Below are 21,214 nucleotides of genomic sequence, written 5' to 3' on the forward strand. Positions count from 1 at the left end.
TAACTCTAGCAGCATTTTATTTGTTTTACATTTTCTTTTTTCTATAATATAATTGAATTAGATGACTGCTGTTGTCTTTTTTCCTGTTTTAACCTTCTCATTCATACTTTAACTTATTTAGTTATCCTGGGATGACCTTGCCTTGAGTACCTTCTGTATACTTTAATGATTTGCATTTCTGTACTGATTCTGCTATTGTGATTAGCCTTTTTAATATATAGTAATTAATGCCGGCGCCGCTGCTCAATAGGCTAATCCTCCGCCTTGCGGCGCCGGCACACCAGGTTCTAGTCCCGGTCGGGGCGCCGGATTCTGTCCCGGTTGCCCCGCTTCCAGGCCAGCTCTCTGCTACCTGGAAGGGAGTGCAGTGGAGGATGGCCCAAGTGCTTGGGCCCTGCACCCCATGGGAGACCAGCAGAAGCACCTGGCTCCTGGCTTCGGATCAGCGCGATGCGCCAGCGGCAGCGTGGTGGCCGCGGCGTCCATTGGAGGGTGAACCAACGGCAAAAGGAAGACCTTTCTCTCTGTCTTTCTCTCTCTCTCACTGTCCACTCTGCCTGTCCAAAAAAAAAAAAAAAAATATATATATATATATAGTAACTAATGGGACAGTACTTAAATGCTAGTATATGCAATTTTATCTAGACAGTAACCAATGGTTTTCAAGTGTGCTTTTTTTTTTTTTAAAGTGTGCTTTTACTTTTCACATGTAAGTATTTCAAAAAATCATTAGTTTTGGTGGTCATACTTTATTTATTTAAATATTTTATTTAGTTTGAGAGGCAGAGTTACAGAGAGAGGGAGAGACAAAGGTTTTCCATCTGCTGGTTCACTCCCCGAATGGCTGCAATGGCTGGAGCTGGGCCAGTCTGAAGCCAGGAGCCAGGAAGTTCTTCTGAGTCTCCCACATGGGTGCAGGGGCCCCAGCACTTGGACTGCCTTCCACTGCTTTTCCAGGCCATAGCAGGGAGCTGGATTGGAAGAGGAACAACTGGGATATGAACTGGCACCCATAAGGGATGCCGGTACCACAGGCAAAGGCTTAGCCTACTACGCCACAGCGCCGGCCCCAGTGGTCATACTTTAAATACAAATAATACAAATATCCAATCAATAAACAAAAAATAGATAACTGCAAAATCTTTTTTTTTAAGATATATTTATTTACTTGAGAGAGAGTGGGAGTGGGGGAGAGGGGGAGGGGAAGAGAGAGAGAGAGAGAGAGAGAGAGAGATAGAAAATCGGTCTTCCAACCACTGTTTCACTCCCCAGATGGCTGAAATGGCCAGAGCTGCCCCACTCTGAAGCCAGGAGCCAGGGACTTCTTCCGGGTTTCCCACCGCAGGTGCAGGGGCCCAAGGACTTGAGCCATCTTCCACTGCTTTCCCAGGGCATAGCAGAAAGTTGGATCAGAAGTGGAACATCCAGGACTCGAACCAGTGTCCATATGGGTTGTTGGCACTGCAGGTAGTACCTTTACCGGCTATGTCACAGCACTGGCCCCTGCAAAATACGTTTATAAGAAGATAATTACAACATGCTGAATGCTAATAAATTTTGAGGAAATAGAAATTCTGAGCTAAGAATTCTTTTATGTATGAAATTAATGTTTATTTTAAACTGTACAAAGACTCAGAAAAAAAATGCTGCTCGTGTGGTTGCTTTGGTGTGGTGGGTAAAGCCCCTGCCTGCATTGCCGGCATCCCATATGGGTGCCAGTTCGAGTCTCGGCTGTTCCACCTCCCATCCAGCTCTCTGCTATGGCCTGGGAAAGCAGTGGAAGATGGCCAAAGTCCTTGGGTCCCTACCTCTGCATGGGAGACCTGGAGGAAGCTCCTAGCTTCTGGTTTTGGATCATTGCAGCTCCGGCCATTGTGGCCAACTGGGGAGTGAGCCAGCAGATGGAGGACCTCTTTCTCTCTCTGCCTCTCCTTCTTTCTCTGTGTTAACTCTGACTTTCAAGTAAATAAATAAATCTTTATAACAATAAAATGCTTCCCACATGATTTTTTTTAATTGTGGTAAAGTCTATACTGAAGTTTATTTAGCATTTTAACCGTTTGGTACCATTTGGTAGTGTTAGTTAATTTCACAATGTTATGTAACCATCACCACTCTTTTTTTTTTTTTTTTTTTTTCTTTTTTTGGCAGGCAGAGTGGATAGTGAGAGAGAGAGACAGAGAGAAAGGTCGTCCTTTTTGCCGTTGGTTCACCCTCCAATGGCCGCTGCAGCCAGCGCATCTCGCTGATCCGAAGCCAGGAGCCAGGTGCTTCTCCTGGTCTCCCATGCGGGTGCAGGGCCCAAGGACTTGGGCCATCCTCCACTGCCTTCCCGGGCCATAGCTGAGAGCTGGCCTGGAAGAGGGGCAACCGGGATAGAATCCAGCGCCCCAACCGGGACTAGGACCCGGTGTGCCGGCACCACAAGGCGGAGGATTAGCCTGTTAAGCCAGGGCACCGGCCCCATCAGCACTCTTTATTACATTCACAGTGTTATTAAAACTATGATCAGTATCTATTCCCAAATTTTTTTTTAATCACACAAAGCAAATTCTGTAATTATTAGTCAATAATTCCCTGTCTCCTTTCTTCCTATACCTGATAACTTTTTTTTTTTTTTTTTTTTTTTTTTGACAGAGTTAGACAGTAAGAGAGGGGAGAGAGACAGAGAGAAAGGTCTTCCTTTTTTTTCCATTGGTTCACCCTGCAAATGGTCGCTATGGCCGTTGCACTGCGCTGATCCGAAGCCAGGAGCCAGGTGCTTCCTCCTGGTCTCCCATGGTGTGCAGGGCCCAAGCACTTGGGCCATCCTCCACTGCCTTCCCAGGCCATAGCTGAGAGCTGGACTGGAAGAGGAGCAACTGGGACTAGAACCCGGGGTGCCGGCGCCACAGGCGGAGGATTAGCCAAGTGAGCCATGGCGCCGGCCAACCTGATAACTTTTAATTAACTTTCTCTCTTTAAGGATTTGCAATTTCAGATGCTTTATTTAAAAGAAATCATATAGTATTTATCCATTTGTTTCCAATTTATTTAACTTAGCCTAATGATTTTGAGATTAACCCATGTTGTAGCATGTATCACAAATACATTCCTTTCTGTAGTTGAGTAATCCATTGCCTATCTATATTGCATTTTATTTATCCATTTATCTGTTGATGGACATTTGGTTGTTACTACCTTGTGCCTGTTGTAAATGATATTAATGTGAACATAGGTGCTAAGTCTCTGTTTTCTTTTTTTAATCAAGATTTATTTATTTATTTGAAAGGCAGAGTTACAGAGAGACAGAGAAAATCTTCCGTTCATAGGTTGACTCTTCAAGTGGCCACCAATGGCTGGAGCTGGGCTGATCCAAAGCTAGGAGACAGGAGCTTCTTCCGAATCTCCTTAGGGGCAAGGGCCCAAGGACTTGGGCCGTCTTCTGCTTTCCTAGGCTATCAGGAGGGAGCTGGATCAGAAGTGGGCCAGCTAGGACTTGAATCGGCACCCATAGGGGATGCCAGCACTGCAGGCTGTGGCTTTACCCATTATGCCATAACACCCTAAATCCCTGTTTTTACCTCTTATTGGTAGGTAGCAAGGAATGGAATTGCTGAGTCTAATTTCTTGGTTTAAGTTTCTGAGCACCCATCACATTTTCCCAGAGGCTATACTGTTTTACATTCCCACAAGTAATGTGTGGGAGTTCTAGTTTCTCCATATTCTTACCAGCATTTGTTAACTTCCTGGATTTTTCTTAAAAAAAAAAAAAAAAAAAAATCCATCTATATGGGTATTAAGTGCTCTCTCATTTTTTTTTTTTTTGATCCACATTTCCCTAAAAATTAGTGATGTTGAGCCTATCATGTTATTACTGGCTATTTGTATATCTTTGGAGAAATGTCTAATAGTCTGTTGCCCATTTTTAAATATGGTTGTTTTATTGATGAGTTGGAGGTGTTTTTAATATATTCTGGATAGTAATTCCTTATCAAACATAATTTAAATATATTTTCTCCCTTTTCATGGATGGCTTTTCACCTGCAGAATTTTTTTGTATTGTTTTATTTATTTGAAAGGCAGAGCAACAGAAAGAGAACAAGGGAGGAGTGAGTGAGGGAGAAAGAGAATCTCCAGTCTGGTATGGGCTAGGCTGATACCAGATGCCAGGAACTTCATCCTTGTCTTTATATGGGTGGTAGGGGCTCAAGTATTTGGGTCATCATCTGCCACCTTTCCAGGTGCATTAGTAGGAGGCCGTATTGGAGACAGAGTAGCTGGGCCTGGAACTGGCACTCTGGTGTGGGATGCTGGTGTTGCAAGTGATGGATGACCTAATGTGCTGTGCCACAGTGCCAGCCTGAGAGTGTTGTTTGGTGCTCAAAAGTTTTATCTTGACAAAGTCCAGTTTGTCTACTTTTTTTGTTTTAATGCTTCTACTTTTGGTGGCATATCTAAAATATTGCCAAATCCAGTGTCATGTATTTTTTTTCCCTGTGTTGTTCTGAATTTTTTTTTTTTTTTTTTTACAGTTTTACTTCTTATATTTAGGTCTTTGGGTCTGACTTCATTTTTGTGTATGGTAGAAAGGTATAAGTCCAGCTTAATTGTTTTGCTTTTGGATTTTCAGTTCTCAGCAATTTTACTGAAAAGATTATCCTTTTCCTATTGTCTTGACATGTCATCAAAATCATTTGACCATATATGTAAGAGTTTATTTCTGCATTGTCTGCCTATTCCCTTAGTTTATATATGCCTGTCTTTATGCCAGTACTAAACTGTTTTGATTAGCTTTGTGGTAAGTTATGAAATCAGGAAATGTGAGACCTGCAACTTTGTTCCTTTTCAGAATTGTTTTTGCTGTTGAAAGTCCTTGAGATTTCTTAAGGGTTTTAACATGGATTTTTCTGTTTTGCAAAAAACATCATTGACTTTTATTAATAGTAGTTAGCATTGGATCTATAGATCACTTTGAGTAGTATTAACATCTTAAGGATATTGTTTCTCAATCTATCGATAATAATTTTTATCTTTTTATAGTTTTATAAAACCACGACATCTAAAGATAAGGTAAAGTAAAGCAACTCTTAGGACTTTTGCTTACTGGTTTCATGCAGCACTAGGCAGTCTGGGCTAATTTTGAGATTGTCACCTCCATTTATTATTTACTTATGTCTTGGGAGATTTAGCTTCCAATTACATTCCTTTAAAACTGTTCTTTGATGTCATCCCCCAATACCTGCACATACAGTCGTACTTGTGTGCAACACACTGTAGAGGGGCGCTGAAGAGTTGGGCTCAGCTCCATTGTAAGTACTGGGAGGCTAAGAGGGAAATTGAAGCTGAAGGATGAAGGCTGATTAGCTCTTCCTTTCTTTTCTTCTTCTTCTTCTTCTTCTTTTTTTTTTTTTTTTTTTTTTGACAGGCAGAGTGGACAGTGAGAGAGAGAGACAGAGAGAAAGGTCTTCCTTTGCCGTTGGTTCACCCTCCAATGGCCGCCGTGGCCGGCACACTGCGGCCGGCGCACTGGGCTGATCCAAAGGCAGGAGCCAGGTGCTTCTCCTGGTCTCCCATGGGGTTCAGGGCCCAAGCACTTGGGCCATCCTCCACTGCCTTCCCGGGCCATAGCAGAGAGCTGGCCTGGAAGCGGGGCAACCAGGATAGAATCCGGTGCCCTGACCGGTACTAGAACCCGGTGTACCGGCGCCACAGGCAGAGGATTAGCCTATTGAGCCGCAGCACTAGCCAGCTCTTCCTTTCTTGATCTTTTCTCTGTGCCTGCAAGTTTTCTTTGTTTGTATGCCCTGTCAATGACAAAGTGCATTCTTTTGACAACAGAGCATTTTTAAAATGGAAAAGGGTAAGCAGCAGGCCGTAAGAATTTTTCATGAAATATTTTTTTAAAAAAGATTTATTTATTTATTTATTTGAAAGGCAGAGTTACAGAGAGAGAAGGAGAGTCAGAGAGAGGGAAAGAGAGGTCTTCCATACTGGTTCACTCCCCAGCTGGCTGCAACAACCAGAGCTGCTCTGATCCAAAGCCAGGAGTCAGGAGCTTCTTCTGGGTCTTCCACACGGGTACAGGGGCCCAAGGACTTGGGCCATCTTCCACTGCTTTCCCAGGCCACAGCAGAGAGCTGGATCGGAAGTGGAACAGCTAGGTCTCGAACCGGTACCCCTCTGGGATACTGGCACTGCAGGCGGTGGCTTTACCTGCTACGCCACAGCACTGGCCCCCAATGAAATCATTTTTGGTGGAATGTTCACTCAAGGGTAAAGGAGATTAGAAAGATAAATGCTTTTGACTGCTTAGTTTCTCTAATGTGTAATTTACTTGAATAATTTTCAGTGTTAGGTGCTGATTTTTTTTTTTTTTTTTTAGCAGTTTCTGTTTATTTGAGAGACAGCATGCATATGCTGGTGCCCTCCCTAAGTGGGTGGGTGGGTTGGGCCAGGCTCAAACTGGGAGCTGGGAGCTCAATCCAGGTCTCTCATGTAGTGTCAGGAACCCAGTTACTTGAGTGATCACCATGCCTCCCAGGGTCTGTGTTAATAAGAAGCCAGAGTCAGAAACTAGAAGCTGGTATCAAAACTAAGTACTCATGGGGCCAGCACTGTAGCGTAGTGGGTAAAGCTGCCATCTGCAGTGCCAGCATCCCATATGGGCTCCTGTTCAAGTCTCGTCTGCTTCACTTCCGATCCAGCTCTCTGCTGTATCCTGGAAAAGCAGTAGAAGATGGCCCAGTACACACGTGGGAAACCCTGAAGACGCTCCTGGGTTCGAATCAGCATAGCTCCAACCATTGTGGCCGCTTAAGGAGTAAACCAGCAGATGGAAGACCTCTCTCTCTCTCTGCCTCTCTGTAACTGCCTTTCAAATAAATAAATAAATGAATCTTAAAAAAAAAAAAAAAGGCTGGCGCCATGGCTTAGCAGGCTAATCCTCCACCTTGCAGCGCCGGCACACCGGGTTCTAGTCGCGATTGGGGCGCCGGATTCTGTCCCGGTTGCCCCGCTTCCAGGCCAGCTCTCTGCTATGGCCTGGGAAGGCAGTGGAGGATGGCCCAAGTGCTTGGGCCCTGCACACCATGGGAGACCAGGAGAAGCACCTGGCTCCTGCCTTCGGATCAGCGCGGTGCGCCGGCCGCAGCAGCCATTGGAGAGTGAATCAACGGCAAAAAGGAAGACCTTTCTCTCTGTCTCTCTCTCTCATTATCCACTCTGCCTGTCAAAAAAAAAAAAAAAAAAAAAAAAACCAAAAAAAACACAAAAAACCACTAGGCACTCCAGTAAGGGTCAAGGGATTCTTTATTGGCATCTTAATTGCTGGGCTAAATACCTGCCCTGGTGATCTTCGCACACTTCCTCTCCTTATAATTTAATCTGTCACTTGAGTAATTTTGTTTTGTTTCTATAGGAAATAAGATTTTCAAATTTTAAGAATTGCCTTTGAACAAGGCTTTCTAGAAACCATTGTGTTTTAGTTATTCACTATGAGTAATAATTTTTGGCCCAAGCACTTGGGCTATCTTCCACTGCTTTCCCAGGCCATTAGAGAGCTAGATTGGAAGTGAAGCAGCTGGAACTTGAACCGGGGCTCATATAGGATGCCGGCACAGAAGGTGGAGGCTTAACCTACTACAACACAGAGCCAGCCCTGACTATGAGTAATTTTGAGTGGAACTAACTTTACTACTTAAAAATAGGGGTTCATTACTGTGTAAACTGAGGTTCAATATCTACAGCTTGACTGTGTTTAGGATTGAAATGAATGTTTTGTTATGTCACATTAATACTTGATAACAAACATAAGGTAGATGGAATAGTGTTCCTCCTTGGTCACTAGTTTCATCCACAGTGGTCCTCTTGAGCTTCCTTCATGTTGCTTTATTGCCATATTAGAGTCCATTACGTTGTCACTTTCTGGTCTTTCAGAAAGCCTCTCAAATCTTTTTGTCTTATGAAGCATTCTGGCTCCTAAACCAGCCTTTTTTTTTTTTTTTTAAACTTTCCTTTTTAGTTTACAGTTCTTTGTCTTGGTTTCATGCCAAAATATTGACAGTTGTCATAACTGTGCCACCCTTCTGTATCCATTGGCCATGGGCATAGCTACATGATTCAGGCAGTGGAAATAATGCTTTATTTTCTGGTCCACTGTAAATGTAGACTGACTTCCAAGAAAAGTTGCTGCTTTGGGCTTGAGTTTTAGGTAAAAAGGTTGGTCATGCTTACAAGCTAAATGCTTTTCCAGTCTGAACAGACCAGTCAGTCATTTTTTTCAAGATGAGATTGCTTTATTTGTTATTTATGGAAGGACAGAGTCTAGAGAAGTAAAGCATATTTTTAGTTTATCCTAGACAAACTAACTAATTTCCTATGACAGTGAAGCTACAGTTTCACTTAAGCCACAGATGCAGGAAGTTTAAGGTTATGTAATATAAGTTTGGTGCTTTGAGATGGGAGGAAAGAAGTAAGAATTTCATGAAAGTGACTAGAGAATATGTGCTGTTAAGTGAACCTAACATCAGGTTGTTCTGGTTGCCAGGGAAATGAGGCTTTATGACCTTGGAGGAATTCTTTTTACATACAAGGAATCTGCAGAAAGTTTATGGAAACTGCATGTTATAAAAAAAACTGCATGGGCTTCAATATTTTTTTTGCATCAAAATAAATTTCTTTTAATTCATTTTTCACAAACTTTTTGCATTTCCCTTTGTAAAGAAGTTTCAGTTGGGAAATCAGAAGGGAGGAAATGCAATTATTTTCCTACTTGGCTTTAGTAATTAGAGCCTGTTTAGTATTTGTTCATTAAGGATGGGATGGATGTATCCTCAAAGAGGAGACCCACTGTGATCAAAGCACAGTTAATGCCATTTCCTACTGAAATAAATACTACCAGTTTTGTTTTGCTTGTTTGTTTCTTCCTTTCTTGTGTTTCAGTAGATAACCTTTTTCACTGCCCAGTTGTTAGACTGTTTGAGCTAGAAAGGAACTTGGAAGAGTTAATTATCTTAGTCTCCCTGTTATATAGATGAAAAGGCACCAGAGTTTCTGTGTCAATAGAATTTATATTGAGATTGAAAAGTAATGGAGGCCAGGGGAAAGGTGTAACAAATATACTTCCGAGAATTATAATCTAAATTCAGAGTTTAAAACATTCAGTCCTTAGAGATGAACCTGTGCTAATGATGCCTTACTGTTCAGTAAAGTGGAATATAACATAGTTTTCTTGCTTCCTAGAGTTTGGGCGAGGCTAACATTTCTAGGCTGTAGTGATTAAAAGCCCTCAGTGGACTGATTATGATTGGTTTTCCCTCCCTCCCTTCCGATACTTGATTTTGTATAGTAGGTGTGATAGAGTTGTCATTTTGAGTGAACTTTGCTAGAACTCCTTACCTATTTTGTCATTGCAGAAGCAGTAGACCAAGACTAAATTTAAAAAAAAAAAAAAGATTCCAGGCAATCATTCATTTTTTTAAAATTTGTTTTTAACTGGGGGTTGAGGGCTGGAATTGGTATTCTCATTAATTTTCCTGAAACTTGAGCTTTAAAAGACTCATAACATACCTATTGTTACTTTTTTTTTTTTTTTAAGATTTTTATTTGTTTATTTGAAAGGCAGAGATATAGAGGTGGGGGGAGAGATATCTTCCATCTGCTTGGTCACTCCTCAAGTGGCCACAATGGCTAGGGCCAGGCTGGTCCAAAGCCAGGAATCAGGAGGTTCTTCCTAGTCTTCCACTAGGGCCCCAAGCATTTGGGCCATGTACTATTGCTTTTCCCAGGAGCATTAGTAGGGAGCTGGATCAGAAGTGGAGCAGCTGGAACTCTAACAGGTGCCCATGTGGGATGCTGGCACTGCAGGCGGAGGCTTAACTTTACATGCCACAGCGCCAGCCCCTATTGTTACCTTTTTATAAAAATAATTATTTCAGTGTCCTGGCCATTCTCTGAGGCCTATATTTTGGACTTTAAAATGTCTTTCTGGTATGTTAGAAATGACAGAATCAATCTATTGCCGTCAAATTGATGGTTCAGAATGTTTTAAACTCCATTTTTATTTTGGCACAAGCCATTTGTATTTCCCCTGGCAGCTATTTTTGGCACTGTCATGAACTCTGAAATTAATGATTCCGCTCACTGAAAGTAGAAAATTTTCTTCTTTTTCAATATAGAAAAATTTCTAAATACTCTTACTCTCTTATTAGTGTTCCTATCAAACTTGTACCATCTTAAAAATGTGCTATAATAATTGTGATTTATTTGAACCTTGAACTTCTGTCAGCAATATGTGGATACAGCCATCTGCAACAGAAATACTACTTCAAAAAAACAGGAGGGGGTGGTGGCATTGTGCTGTAATGGGTTAAGCTGCAGTCTGCAACACTGGCATCCCATGTGAATGCTGGTTCGAGTCCTAGCTGTTCCATGCAGCTCTGTGGTGTGGCCTGGGAAAGCAGCAGAACATGGCCCAAGTGCTGTGCCCCTGCACCCCTGTGGAGTCCAAGATGAAGCTCCTGGCTTTGGCACAGGCAGTTGTGGCCGTTAGGGGAGTGAACTAGCAAATGGAAGCTGGCTATCTCTATTTTTCTAACACTTTCAGATAAATCTTTTGTTTTTTAAAGATTTATTTGAAAGATAAAGAGGGAGAGACACAGAGATGTCTTCCATCCCTTCCATCTGTGTCTGCTGGTTTACTTCCCAAATGGCCCAACAGTTGGGACTAGGCCAGGCCATAGTCTGGAGCTAGGAGCTCATCCTGGTCTCCCATATGGGGGACAGGGTTCCAAATAGTTGGGCCTTCTTCCCCTGCCTTCCCAGGCACATTAACAGGAAGCTGGATCGGAAGCAGTGTGGTAGGGACTCACACCAGCACTCTGATATGGGATGTTGGTGTTACAAATGGTGGCTTAACGTCCTGCATTATGATGCTGGGTCTGGAATATCACTTTTTAAAATTTTTGACAGGCAGAGTGGACAGTGAGAGAAAGACAGAGAGAAAGGTCTTCCTTTGCCGTTGGCTCACCCTCCAATGGCCGCCGCGGCTGGTGCGTTGCAGCTGGCGCACCGCGCTGATCTGAAGGCAGGAGCCAGGTGCTTCTCCTGGTCTCCCATGGTGTGCAGGGCCCAAGCACTTGGGCCATCCTCCACTGCACTCCTGGGCCATAGCAGAGAGCTGGCCTGGAAGCGGGGCAACCGGGACAGAATCCGGTGCCCCGACTGGGACTAGAACCCAGCGTGCCGGCGCCACTAGGCAGAGGATTAGCCTGTTGAGCCACAGCGCCGGCCTGGAATATCACTTTTGAAGGTTGTTTCACATCACATATGACAGCTGATGATATTGGTTGTTTCACCTGGAGCTGTTAAATAGTGTAAGTCTGAAGATGCCTGGGTCTTCTACTGTTTCTGTGTAAGGATCAGGAAAGCTTTTGGAATCTGTGGAGTCCCCAAACTAACCTTGTTTTCTTTATTAATTTGAGTAGAGAGAGGAAGAGAGAGAGGGACAGGCGGAGAAAGCTGCCATCTGCTGGTTCATTCACTAAATGCTCACAATGACCCCTGACTGGGACTGAAGCCATGAGCTGGAAACTCAGTCCAAGTCTCCTAAATGGGTGGCAGGAACCCAATCACTTGAGCCAGCACTACTATCTCCCAGGGTATGTGTATTGGCAGGAAGCTGGAGGGCAGATATCCAACCCAGAACTCCCTCATATAGGATATGGACATTGTAACCAGAGTCTTTAATCACTAGCCAAATGCCTGCCAATATCCTTGTTTGTTTAAGATTTATTTATTTGAAAGGCAGAGGCAGAGAGAGAGATCAAGAAATCTTTCAGTTTGTTGGTTCACTCCCCCAAATGGCTGCAATGACCGGTTCTAGTCCAGTCTGAAGCCAGGAGCCAGGAGATTATTCTGGGTCTACCACATAGGTGCAGGGGCCCAAGGACTTGGGCTGTCCTTCACTGCTCTCCTAGGTGCATTATCAGGGAGCTAGATTGGAAGTGGAGCAGCTGGTACTCGAACCCGTGCCCATATGGGACACTGGCTTTGCAGGCAGTGGCTTTACTTGCTATGCCACAGCGCCAGACCCCACTATCTTTTTTTTTTTTTTAAAGGGCTACTATTCATATGTAATTACTTGGAGAAGGATATTCTTATTTAGGGAAATACTTTTTTATTTTAAAGATTTATTTTATTTGGGCAGGTGTTGTGGCATAGAAAGTTAAGCTTTTGCCTGCAGTGTCAACATCCCATATGGGAACTGGTTCAAATCCCGACTGCACCACTTCCAATCCAGCTCCCTGTTAATGCGGCCTGGGAAAACAGTGGAAGATGGTGCAAATGCTTGGGCCCCTGCACCCATGTTAGAAACCTGGAAGAAGCTCCTGGCTCCTGGCTTTGGCCTGGCCCAGCTGTGGCTGTTGCAGCCATTTGGGGAGTGAATCAGCGGATGGAAGATATTCTCTCTCTCTCTTCTCTGTATTATTTATTTGAAAGACACAGTTACACACACACACACACAGAGGGAAAGACAGAGATCTTTTACCCACTGGTTCACTCGCCATAGCTGCAAAGGCCAAAGCAGGGCTGGACCAGAGCCAGAGGCTTTGCTGAGTCATCCATGTGGGTGCAGGGGCCCAATGACTTGGGCCATCTTCCATCTACTGATTTCCCTGGCCATTAGCAGGGAGCTGGAAAGGAAGTGGAGCATCCGGGACTTGAACCAGTACCCATATGGGATGCTGGCATCGCAGCCTGAGGCTTTACCTGCTATGCAACAAGACCTGTCCGGAAAATATCTTTATACCCTCCCTGCTCTGGCCTAGACCTGTACCATTCACTTAAAGCAGGAATAAGCACATATTACTTGAAAGGAAAGTTTGGGAAATGAGGCATTAATGAGAAGACATGGCCAGTTAAATGGTTCTGCATGAAGAGATCTGTTTTTCCATTAGATTATATTACATGAGTGGTCTGGAGTGCCTTTGTAGATCCAAATGCTGTGATATATGAAAAAAAAAGAATATTAATTGGAGTAGATGCTAAAGTGTTCAAGAACTCAGATCCTGGATCGAGATGGCCCTGGGTAACATCATTTAATAGTTGTGCAGCTTTGGGCAAAATACTTAATCTTCCAGTGTCTGGTTTCTTTATCTATAAAATAGAGACAATACCTAATCTAAGATGGCATTGGTTATAAGATGAAATATTCTGTGCCTATTAAGACAATTAGCACTGCCAGTAGACTGAAATATTCCATTATTTTAAAGAATCTTCATTGCAGCGATATTAAAATATGAAAAATGTGCATCTTAGAATTGATTACATATAGTAATGCCTACTTTTATTGGGTTGTTGCAAGGATTAAGTGACTCAACATTTATAAAGAACTTAGAAAGTTCATGGTTGTTGTATATCAAGTTACCTGTATCATTATTATTGATATTAGTATACCTATTAAAATTTCCTTTTGAACCTTATCTCTCTCTTTTTTTAAAGATTTATTTAATTTATTTGAAAGATAGAGTCACAGAGAGAGGTAGAGACAGAGAGAGAGGTCTTCCATCTGCTGGTTCACTCCCCAGATGGCTGCAATGGCCAGAGCTGTGCCGATCCGAAGCCAGGAGCCAGGAGCTTCCTCTGGGTCTCCTACGCGGGCACAGGGGCCCAAGGACTTGGGCCATCTTCCACTGCTTTCCCTGGCCACAGCAGAGAGCTGGATCGGAAGTGGAGCAGCTGGAACTCTAACCAGCACCCACATGGGATGCCAGTGCTTCAGGCCAGGGCTTTAACCTGCTGTGCCACAGTGCCAGCCCCAGAACCTTATCTCTTAATTTTAGTCAGTTTCAAAAATATTCGTCCACACTGCCATGTCAAATCAGCTTTAATTTTTTGAGAGACAGTATAATATAATCAAATTTGGAACCAGAATACTGATGCTGAGATTCAAATACTAGCTGTGCTACCTATTATGGAATTTTCAGACAAATTACTTAGTCTCTTTTTGCATCAGTTTCCTCCTCTATAAACAGGGATAATAAGTTAATTTGAAATGTGCTCGTACACAAAAAGCTCTTGGTTTATGGATTATCTTAGTTTTCTCTTTAAGGTTCCCCAGGGTTGTATTTCTTGCTTACAGCATTAATGGAGATGAGTATTTCTAAATGCACACAAATGGCTCAGAGTTTTAAAATAATAATAATATGACAATGGTAAATAGTGCTTACCTAAGAACTTTAATAGGTTAATTTCCTTAAACTTGACAACAGCTCTGCAGTAAGGTTTCTTATTGTCACCATTTGAGAGATGAGGGACCTGAGGTGTGGAGAAATAAAGTCATGTGCCTACCACTGTTAAATGATGAAGGTAGGACTCATAGTCTGCCAAACTGGCTCTGGTCTGTGCTGTCAGCCACTGTGTCTCTTGAGGCATTTCTGTCACAAAGCAGGCCATTTAATTGATTTTTTAATTATTAAAAAGTTGCTAAATGTAAAAAGAAAAAAATGTATGACCCTTATCTGTGGTAACAAAATTTAGAAGGCTCTCAAAACTGGAAAGTTTTTCCTGTCAGATTCATTGATTGACAAGACCTAATTTGAATAGTTGTAAGGCTATATAAATATTTAGCCAACTATATATGACTACTCTGTATTTTACTGCAGAAATATTAATGTATTTGAAATATGTAGTTCTATATTTTTAAAATTGAAAAAATTCTGTATTCTAAAACACAGATGACTTGTATATCAAAGGTTGTTTTCAACTTTATTAAATAAATGTGCCTTTAGCCAATACTAAAACAGGACTTAGTTTACATAGTTAATTTCCCCAAACAAGATTTTTTTTAATCTAATACTTTTGTTTTTGATAGGGCCCCTGAGATTATTCTTGGATTGCCATTTTGTGAAGCTATTGACATGTGGTCACTGGGCTGTGTGATAGCTGAGCTATTCCTGGGATGGCCACTGTATCCTGGTGCTTCAGAATATGATCAGGTAAGAGTATTTGGATGGAAACAGAAAAACACATAGTTACTGGTGAAGTAGCTTCTAGAGGGAAGTGCTGGTGAAGTAGTTACTAAAGAAAGAGTACTCTAATTACTACTACAGAATTCTTAATAGTAGAATTTTCTTTACCTGTTTTTTAATCTAAAGTCATATTTGCAATTCTACAATACATAAAAGGATTTCATTTTATAATAAAGACTAGTATGTTTGTAGGTCTATATTGGTTATACTTCATATGTGAGTTAAGATGAAAAATAAGGATGAAGAACTGCAATTTTAAGAGTGAACTTTGGATCACTCATAGGTATTATTTCCTTTTATGTATGACACACTGAAGAAAGTACTCTCTTCAGACTAAATACATTAGGTTCTAGAAATTGATGCATTTGGGGTTGCTGTGAAACAGTATTTAGGAGGGAAATTATCTGAGTTGTTCAGTGTTGTAATAAATGATTTATGTTTCAAAATAGACACACTTTAGTATAAGATATGCCACAGTTTTCTAAGGAGTGGGTCCACTGAGGGGAAAAAAATTGCCATTGAAATAAATTATATATTTTTATTTCTTGTTCTTTTTTTAAAAAAATGTATCCTCTACACTGTAAGCTCCTTGAGAGTAGATACTTTTCATTTTACCAGTGCATCCTCAGCTCTAGACACTGTGGCACACAAGTTTGTCCCCACTTCCTTCCTTCCTACTTCCTCCCTCCCTCCCTCTCTCCCAGTTATCTGGAAGATAGGAACAATGTTTTCTCTATTAATGTAGAACTTTATGACATGCTTTGAATGAAATATAAAAAATGAGTTGCGCATGTGATAAGTAAACAGTAACATTGTGCTTTGTAATTAAAAAAATGCATATTTAAAAAATTTGCGAGGCTGAGAGAAGGGCAGTGGTTGGGGGGGGGTGGGAGAGAAAGAGATTGATTCAGTGTGCTCCTATCTGCTGATTTACTCTGCAATACAGCTGAGGCTAGGCTGGGCTGAAGCTGGGAGCCGCAAACTCAATCCCAGGTGTCAAGAACCCAGTTACTTCAGCTACTACCTTTGCCTCTCAGAGTCTGTTAGGAGGAAGCTAGAGTCAGGAATCAGAGTTGGGATTCAACCCATCACTCTGATGTGGCATGAGTGTCTTAACTGCTAGGATAAAAAGTACCACTATGCCTTGTGAATTTTTAATCTTTTATTTCCTTTACTTTGTGAGACACAAGTCAGCTTCCTTCTTTTACATACAGTACACACACATGTACACACATGCAGAGATATGATGTAAAAACTCAGTGTTTGTTAAATCAGACCTTTGATTCTTACTCCTTTTGGGATCAAAGACCTTCCTGAGGATTTGTTGAAAGCTGTGGGTCTTTTCAGAAAGTATACATGCAGGCCGGCGCCGTGGCTCAACAGGCTAATCCTCCGCCTTGCGGCGCCGGCACACGGGGTTCTAGTCCCGGTCGGGGCACCGATCCTGTCCCGGTTGCCCCTCTTCCAGGCCAGCTCTCTGCTGTGGCCAGGGAGTGCAGTGGAGGATGGCCCAAGTGTTTGGGCTCTGCACCCCAGGGGAGACCAGGATAAGCACCTGGCTCCTGCTATCGGAACAGCGCGGTGCGCCGGCCGCAGCGCGCTACCGCGGCGGCCATTGGAGGGTGAACCAACGGCAAAGGAAGACCTTTCTCTCTGTCTCTCTCTCTCACTGTCCACTCTGCCTGTCAAAAATAAAAAAAAAAAATAAATAAATAAAAAAAAAAGAAAGTATACATGCAATGGTTTGTGTAAACTGTAGGGGATTTGTGGGCTGTTGATTAAGAAAACTGGCTCTGAACAATACAGCTTCCAAAAGTGCCCTTCCTAAACCAGCTATTTTGTGACATTTCATCAACCTTAGTAAGTTTAGAGATCAGTACATGTTAAATATCCCTGATCTAAAGAACCACTGGCATTTTGGATTTTCAAATTAGGCATGTTCAGCCAGTAGTCTATGCAGATATTTCAAAATATGAAAAACTCTGAAATCTGAAACACTGCAAGTTCCAAGCAGTTCCAATATGGAATATTCAACCTGTATTATAAATTTCTTAGGAAGTGGAATCAAATACAGTTAGATTTAAAAGCTAAGGTACAACTGGGACTTTCTTTGTAAAGAAATGAACTGGGAATTTTAAGAATTTCTGTATAGTGTATTGATGTGAAACTGAGGGTGATAGGAGGAAGCAAGTTTTTCCCTGCTGAATAAAAAGGATGATGCTAATGCAGAGCAGGATTGGAAATCGTGCATCATGGTGCTTCACTGATTCTACATAAGGACTCACATGTCAAGATCCAGCCAGGTTTTGAAATAATAACTTTATTGGTAAATAATTCACATACCTTACAGTTCAACCATTTTTTAAAATAAGTATATCTTTGTAAAGATTTATGTATTTATTTGAAAGAGTTACACAGAGAGAGAGGTCTTCCATTCCATCGGTTCACTCCCCAAATGGCTGCAATGGCCAGAGCTGCGCTGATCCGAAGCCAGAAGCCAAGAACTTCCACTTGGGTGCAGGGGCCCAAAGACTTGGGCCATCTTCTACTGCTTTCCCAGACAATAACAGAGAGCTGGATAAGAAGTGGAGCAGCCAGGTCTCGAACCGGCGCCCATATGGGATGGCCGGCACTGCAGGCCAGGGCGTTAACCCGACGCGCCACAGTGCCGGCTCCCACAGTTCAACCATTTAAACTGTACAGTTCAGTATCTTTCAGTGTGTTCACAGGGTTGTGTAGCCCTCACGACAGTCGGAACACTTGCCATTAAGAAACCCAGTTCCCATTAGCAGTTACTCTGCGTTCTCCACCAGCCTCCTCTAAGCATCCACTGTTTTACTTTCCTCTCTCTAAATTTGCCTCTTCTGGCACATGTTATTCATCACAAATATGCAGTCCTCTGTGACTGACTGCTTTTATTAGCATGTGTTTTCTTTTCTTTTCTTTTTTTTTTTTTTAAGATTTATTTATTTGAAAGTCAGTTACACAGAAAAAGGAAAGTCGGGGTGGGGGAGGGGTCTTGCATCCGATGGTTCACTCCCCAACTGGCCACAATGGCTGGAACTGCACCGATCCGAAGCCAGGGACTTCTTCTGGGTCTCCCATGTGGGTTCAGGGACCCAAGGACTTGGGCCATCCTCCACTGCTTTCCCAGGACACATCAGAGAGCTGGATTGGAAATGGAGCAGCCAGGTCTCGAACCAGCGCCCATATGGGATGCCGGCACCACAGGCCAGGTCGTTAACCTGCTGTGCCATGCCACAGCGCTGGCCCCAGCATGTGTTTTCTTTCTTTCTTTTTTTTTTTTTGACAGAGTGGACAGTGAGAGAGAGAGAAAGGTCTTCCTTTGCCATTGGTTCACCCTCTAATGGCTGCTGCGGCTGGCGCGCTGCGGCCAGCGCACGGTGCTGATCCGAAGGCAGGAGCCAGGTGCTTCCTCCTGGTCTCCCATGCGGGTGCAGGGCCCAAGCACTTGGGCCATTCTCCACTGCACTCCCGGGCCACAGCAGAGAGCTGGCCTGGAAGAGGGGCAACTGGGACAGAATCCGGCGCCCTGACCAGGACTAGAACCTGGTGTGCCGGCGCTGCAGGCGGAGGATTAACTATTGAGCCATGGCGCCGGCCCCCAGCATGTGTTTTCAAGGACCCTCCCATCCATACTATAAAGTAACAGCCCTGCCTGATTAATTTGCATGTGGATATTCAGTTCTCCCAACACCATTTGCTAAAAATACCAGCCTTTCTCCTTTTATTGATCTATGTGTATCCTATGCCAGCACCACACTGTTTTGATTAGTATGGATTTTTAGTGAGTTTTAAAATCAGGAAGTGTGAGTTCTCCAACTTTGTTCTTTTTCAAGATTGTTTTGGCTATTGAGACACTTACATTTCCATATGAAGTTTTGGATCATCAACATCAATTTCTTTAAAAAAAAAAAAAAGCTGAGATTTTAATTAAGATTACCTTGAGTCTGTAGATAAATGGGGAAATACTGCTACTTTAACAATATTAGGTCTTCTGAGCCATAAACTTGGAATGTATTTATTTAGGCTTTTTGTAGTAGTGTTTTGTAATATTCAGAGTATAGGTTTTACTTAAGTGGTCTATATTTTTTGATGCTGTAGTTTAAAGGAATAATTTTTTAAATGACATTTTCAGATTGTTCATTGCTAGTACATAAAATAAAATTGATTTTTGCAACTTAACTGAAGTCCTGCAACCTTGTTGAACTCTTTTCCCAATAGTTTTCTAATAGAACTCTAGCTCTAATAGTGTTTTATAAAATCCTTGTAATTCTCTGTGTTCAGAATCATGTCCTATGCAAATAGTACTAGTTGCACATTTTCCCTCCCCCTCTGGTGTCTTTTCTTCTTACCTGATAGTGATTTTAGTGGTATTCAATTTTTACTGTTAAGTTTATTGTTAGCTGTGGATTTTTTTGTAGATTGCCATGTTATATAATATGTGTTTGTCTGTTTTGGAAGTCAAATGTATATACCCTCTCTAGATATACTTCAAATTTGTTGAAAATATTTTTATTATTTAATAACAAATGATAGTACTCGCTTCAGCAGCACATATACTAAAATTGGAACAATACAGATATTATCATGGCCTCTGTACAAGGATGACACACAGATTTGTGAAGCATTCCATATTTTTCCGGGCGTAGCAGGTAAAGCCCCTGCCTGCAGTTGCTGGCATCCCACATGGGTGCTGGTTTGAGTCCCGGCTGCTCCACTTCTGATCCAGCTCTCTACCATGGCTTGGGAAAGTAGTGGAAGATGGCCCAAGTCCTTGTGCCCCTGCACCCACGTTGGAGACCCAAAAGAAGCTCCTGGCTCCTGGCTTCTGATCAGCCCAACTCCAGCCATTGTGGCCATTTGGGGAGTGAACCAGAAGGTGGAAGATCTGTCTCTGCCTCTGCCTCTGCCTCTCTCTAACTGCCTTTCAAATAAATAAATAAATCTTTAAAAAAAAATTAACAAATGGTAATGTATTTGCTTAAAGTGGGGCATTTGTTGCTTTATTTTAAACTATATGAAAGCATTGGGGTGATGGCTTCCTACTCCATTTTCACGGTGAAACATTTTTATTTTATAATATAATCTTTAATATTTTAATTCCATAAATGATTCAGTAAAGCAAAATTAGAAAATATGTAGTAAGCAAAGAGAAAAAATTTCACCTTCCACTAGATTTTGCTTATGTTTTGGTGTATTTCATGTTTATATATTATTTGTGTATTTGCATCATGTATGTATTGAGTAACTACTTTGTGTCAGGTACTATAGGCATTGAACATACAGTGCATACGGTGCAGAATAAAACACTATCCTTGCCCTCATATGGGCATCAGTTGGGTGGTGGGGAACAGATGGTAAGTAAACAATTATAAAACTAATTGTATAATATAGTTGAGATAAATTCTGTGAAGGAAAATAGAGTTTACAGTATGTGAGTATGGGCACACTTGTGTACATACCTGTTGACCATTAATGTCCTAAATATTTCTTGATTATTTTCATTTTTTTTTTTTTCCCATTGCTAGTGTGATAGTCCAGGCTATTGGTCATTTACCTGGGCTACTGGACCATATCTCTTCTGCTCTGGTATTTCTCCAGTCTTTTTATTCAGAATGATTTTTTTCAAAGCACAATTTTGGACATGTCATCCTGATATGCTTCAGTGGTTTCCCATTGCTTTTGGAATATAAGGGCTAAATCCTTAACATGTCCCCTGAGCTCCCACATGGGCTGTCTGTCCATCAGGGTCGTGCCTTTTTTCCTGTCTAGATTGATCTTACACCATTTTCCTTTCCTGTCAATGCTGTTGCTTCATTGGAATCATTCCAGCACTGGTTAAGAATAAGTGTAAGGGTCTGTGAAATACTTCTCCATCATCCATTCATTTCATTTAGTTAGTGCTTACTCATTTATCAGCTGAAGGGTCACTTCCCAAAGGAGCCTTTTCTCTCCAGTCCCCAGTCTAGGTCAGGTTCCTTTGTTCTGTATTTTTATAGAAGCCTAATTTCTTCAGAATGCTGACACACTTTGAATTATACATTCAGTGTTGGTTTCCCCTATTAGACTGAAAACTCTATGAGAGCAAGAACTGTGTCTATTTAAAAAATCACCACTGCTTGCCTTAATGAGTACATAATGAAAGAATGAATGAATACATTCTACATATAATTATGTTT

The 21,214-nt window shown here is 42.0% G+C and overlaps 1 protein-coding gene and 1 non-coding gene across 8 annotated transcripts in view; both read left to right on the top strand.

Moving 5' to 3' along the window:
- Window positions 1-21,214, top strand: part of HIPK1 (homeodomain interacting protein kinase 1) — a 251,253-nt gene that overhangs the window by 16,059 nt on the left and 213,980 nt on the right. For all 7 annotated transcript variants that reach the window (XM_062192007.1, XM_062192006.1, XM_062192010.1 and 4 more), the window contains exon 3: window positions 14,855-14,978. In XM_062192007.1, the coding sequence (XP_062047991.1) occupies window positions 14,855-14,978 (124 nt within the window). The remainder of the gene's footprint in view (window positions 1-14,854; window positions 14,979-21,214) is intronic.
- LOC133761269 (U6 spliceosomal RNA) lies at window positions 19,571-19,674 on the top strand. Its single transcript, XR_009866071.1, has one exon. It is a non-coding gene; the product is annotated as a U6 spliceosomal RNA (small nuclear RNA).

The sequence above is a fragment of the Lepus europaeus genome, chromosome 5 (assembly GCF_033115175.1).
Source record: "Lepus europaeus isolate LE1 chromosome 5, mLepTim1.pri, whole genome shotgun sequence".
Classification (NCBI taxonomy): Eukaryota; Metazoa; Chordata; class Mammalia; order Lagomorpha; family Leporidae; genus Lepus; species Lepus europaeus.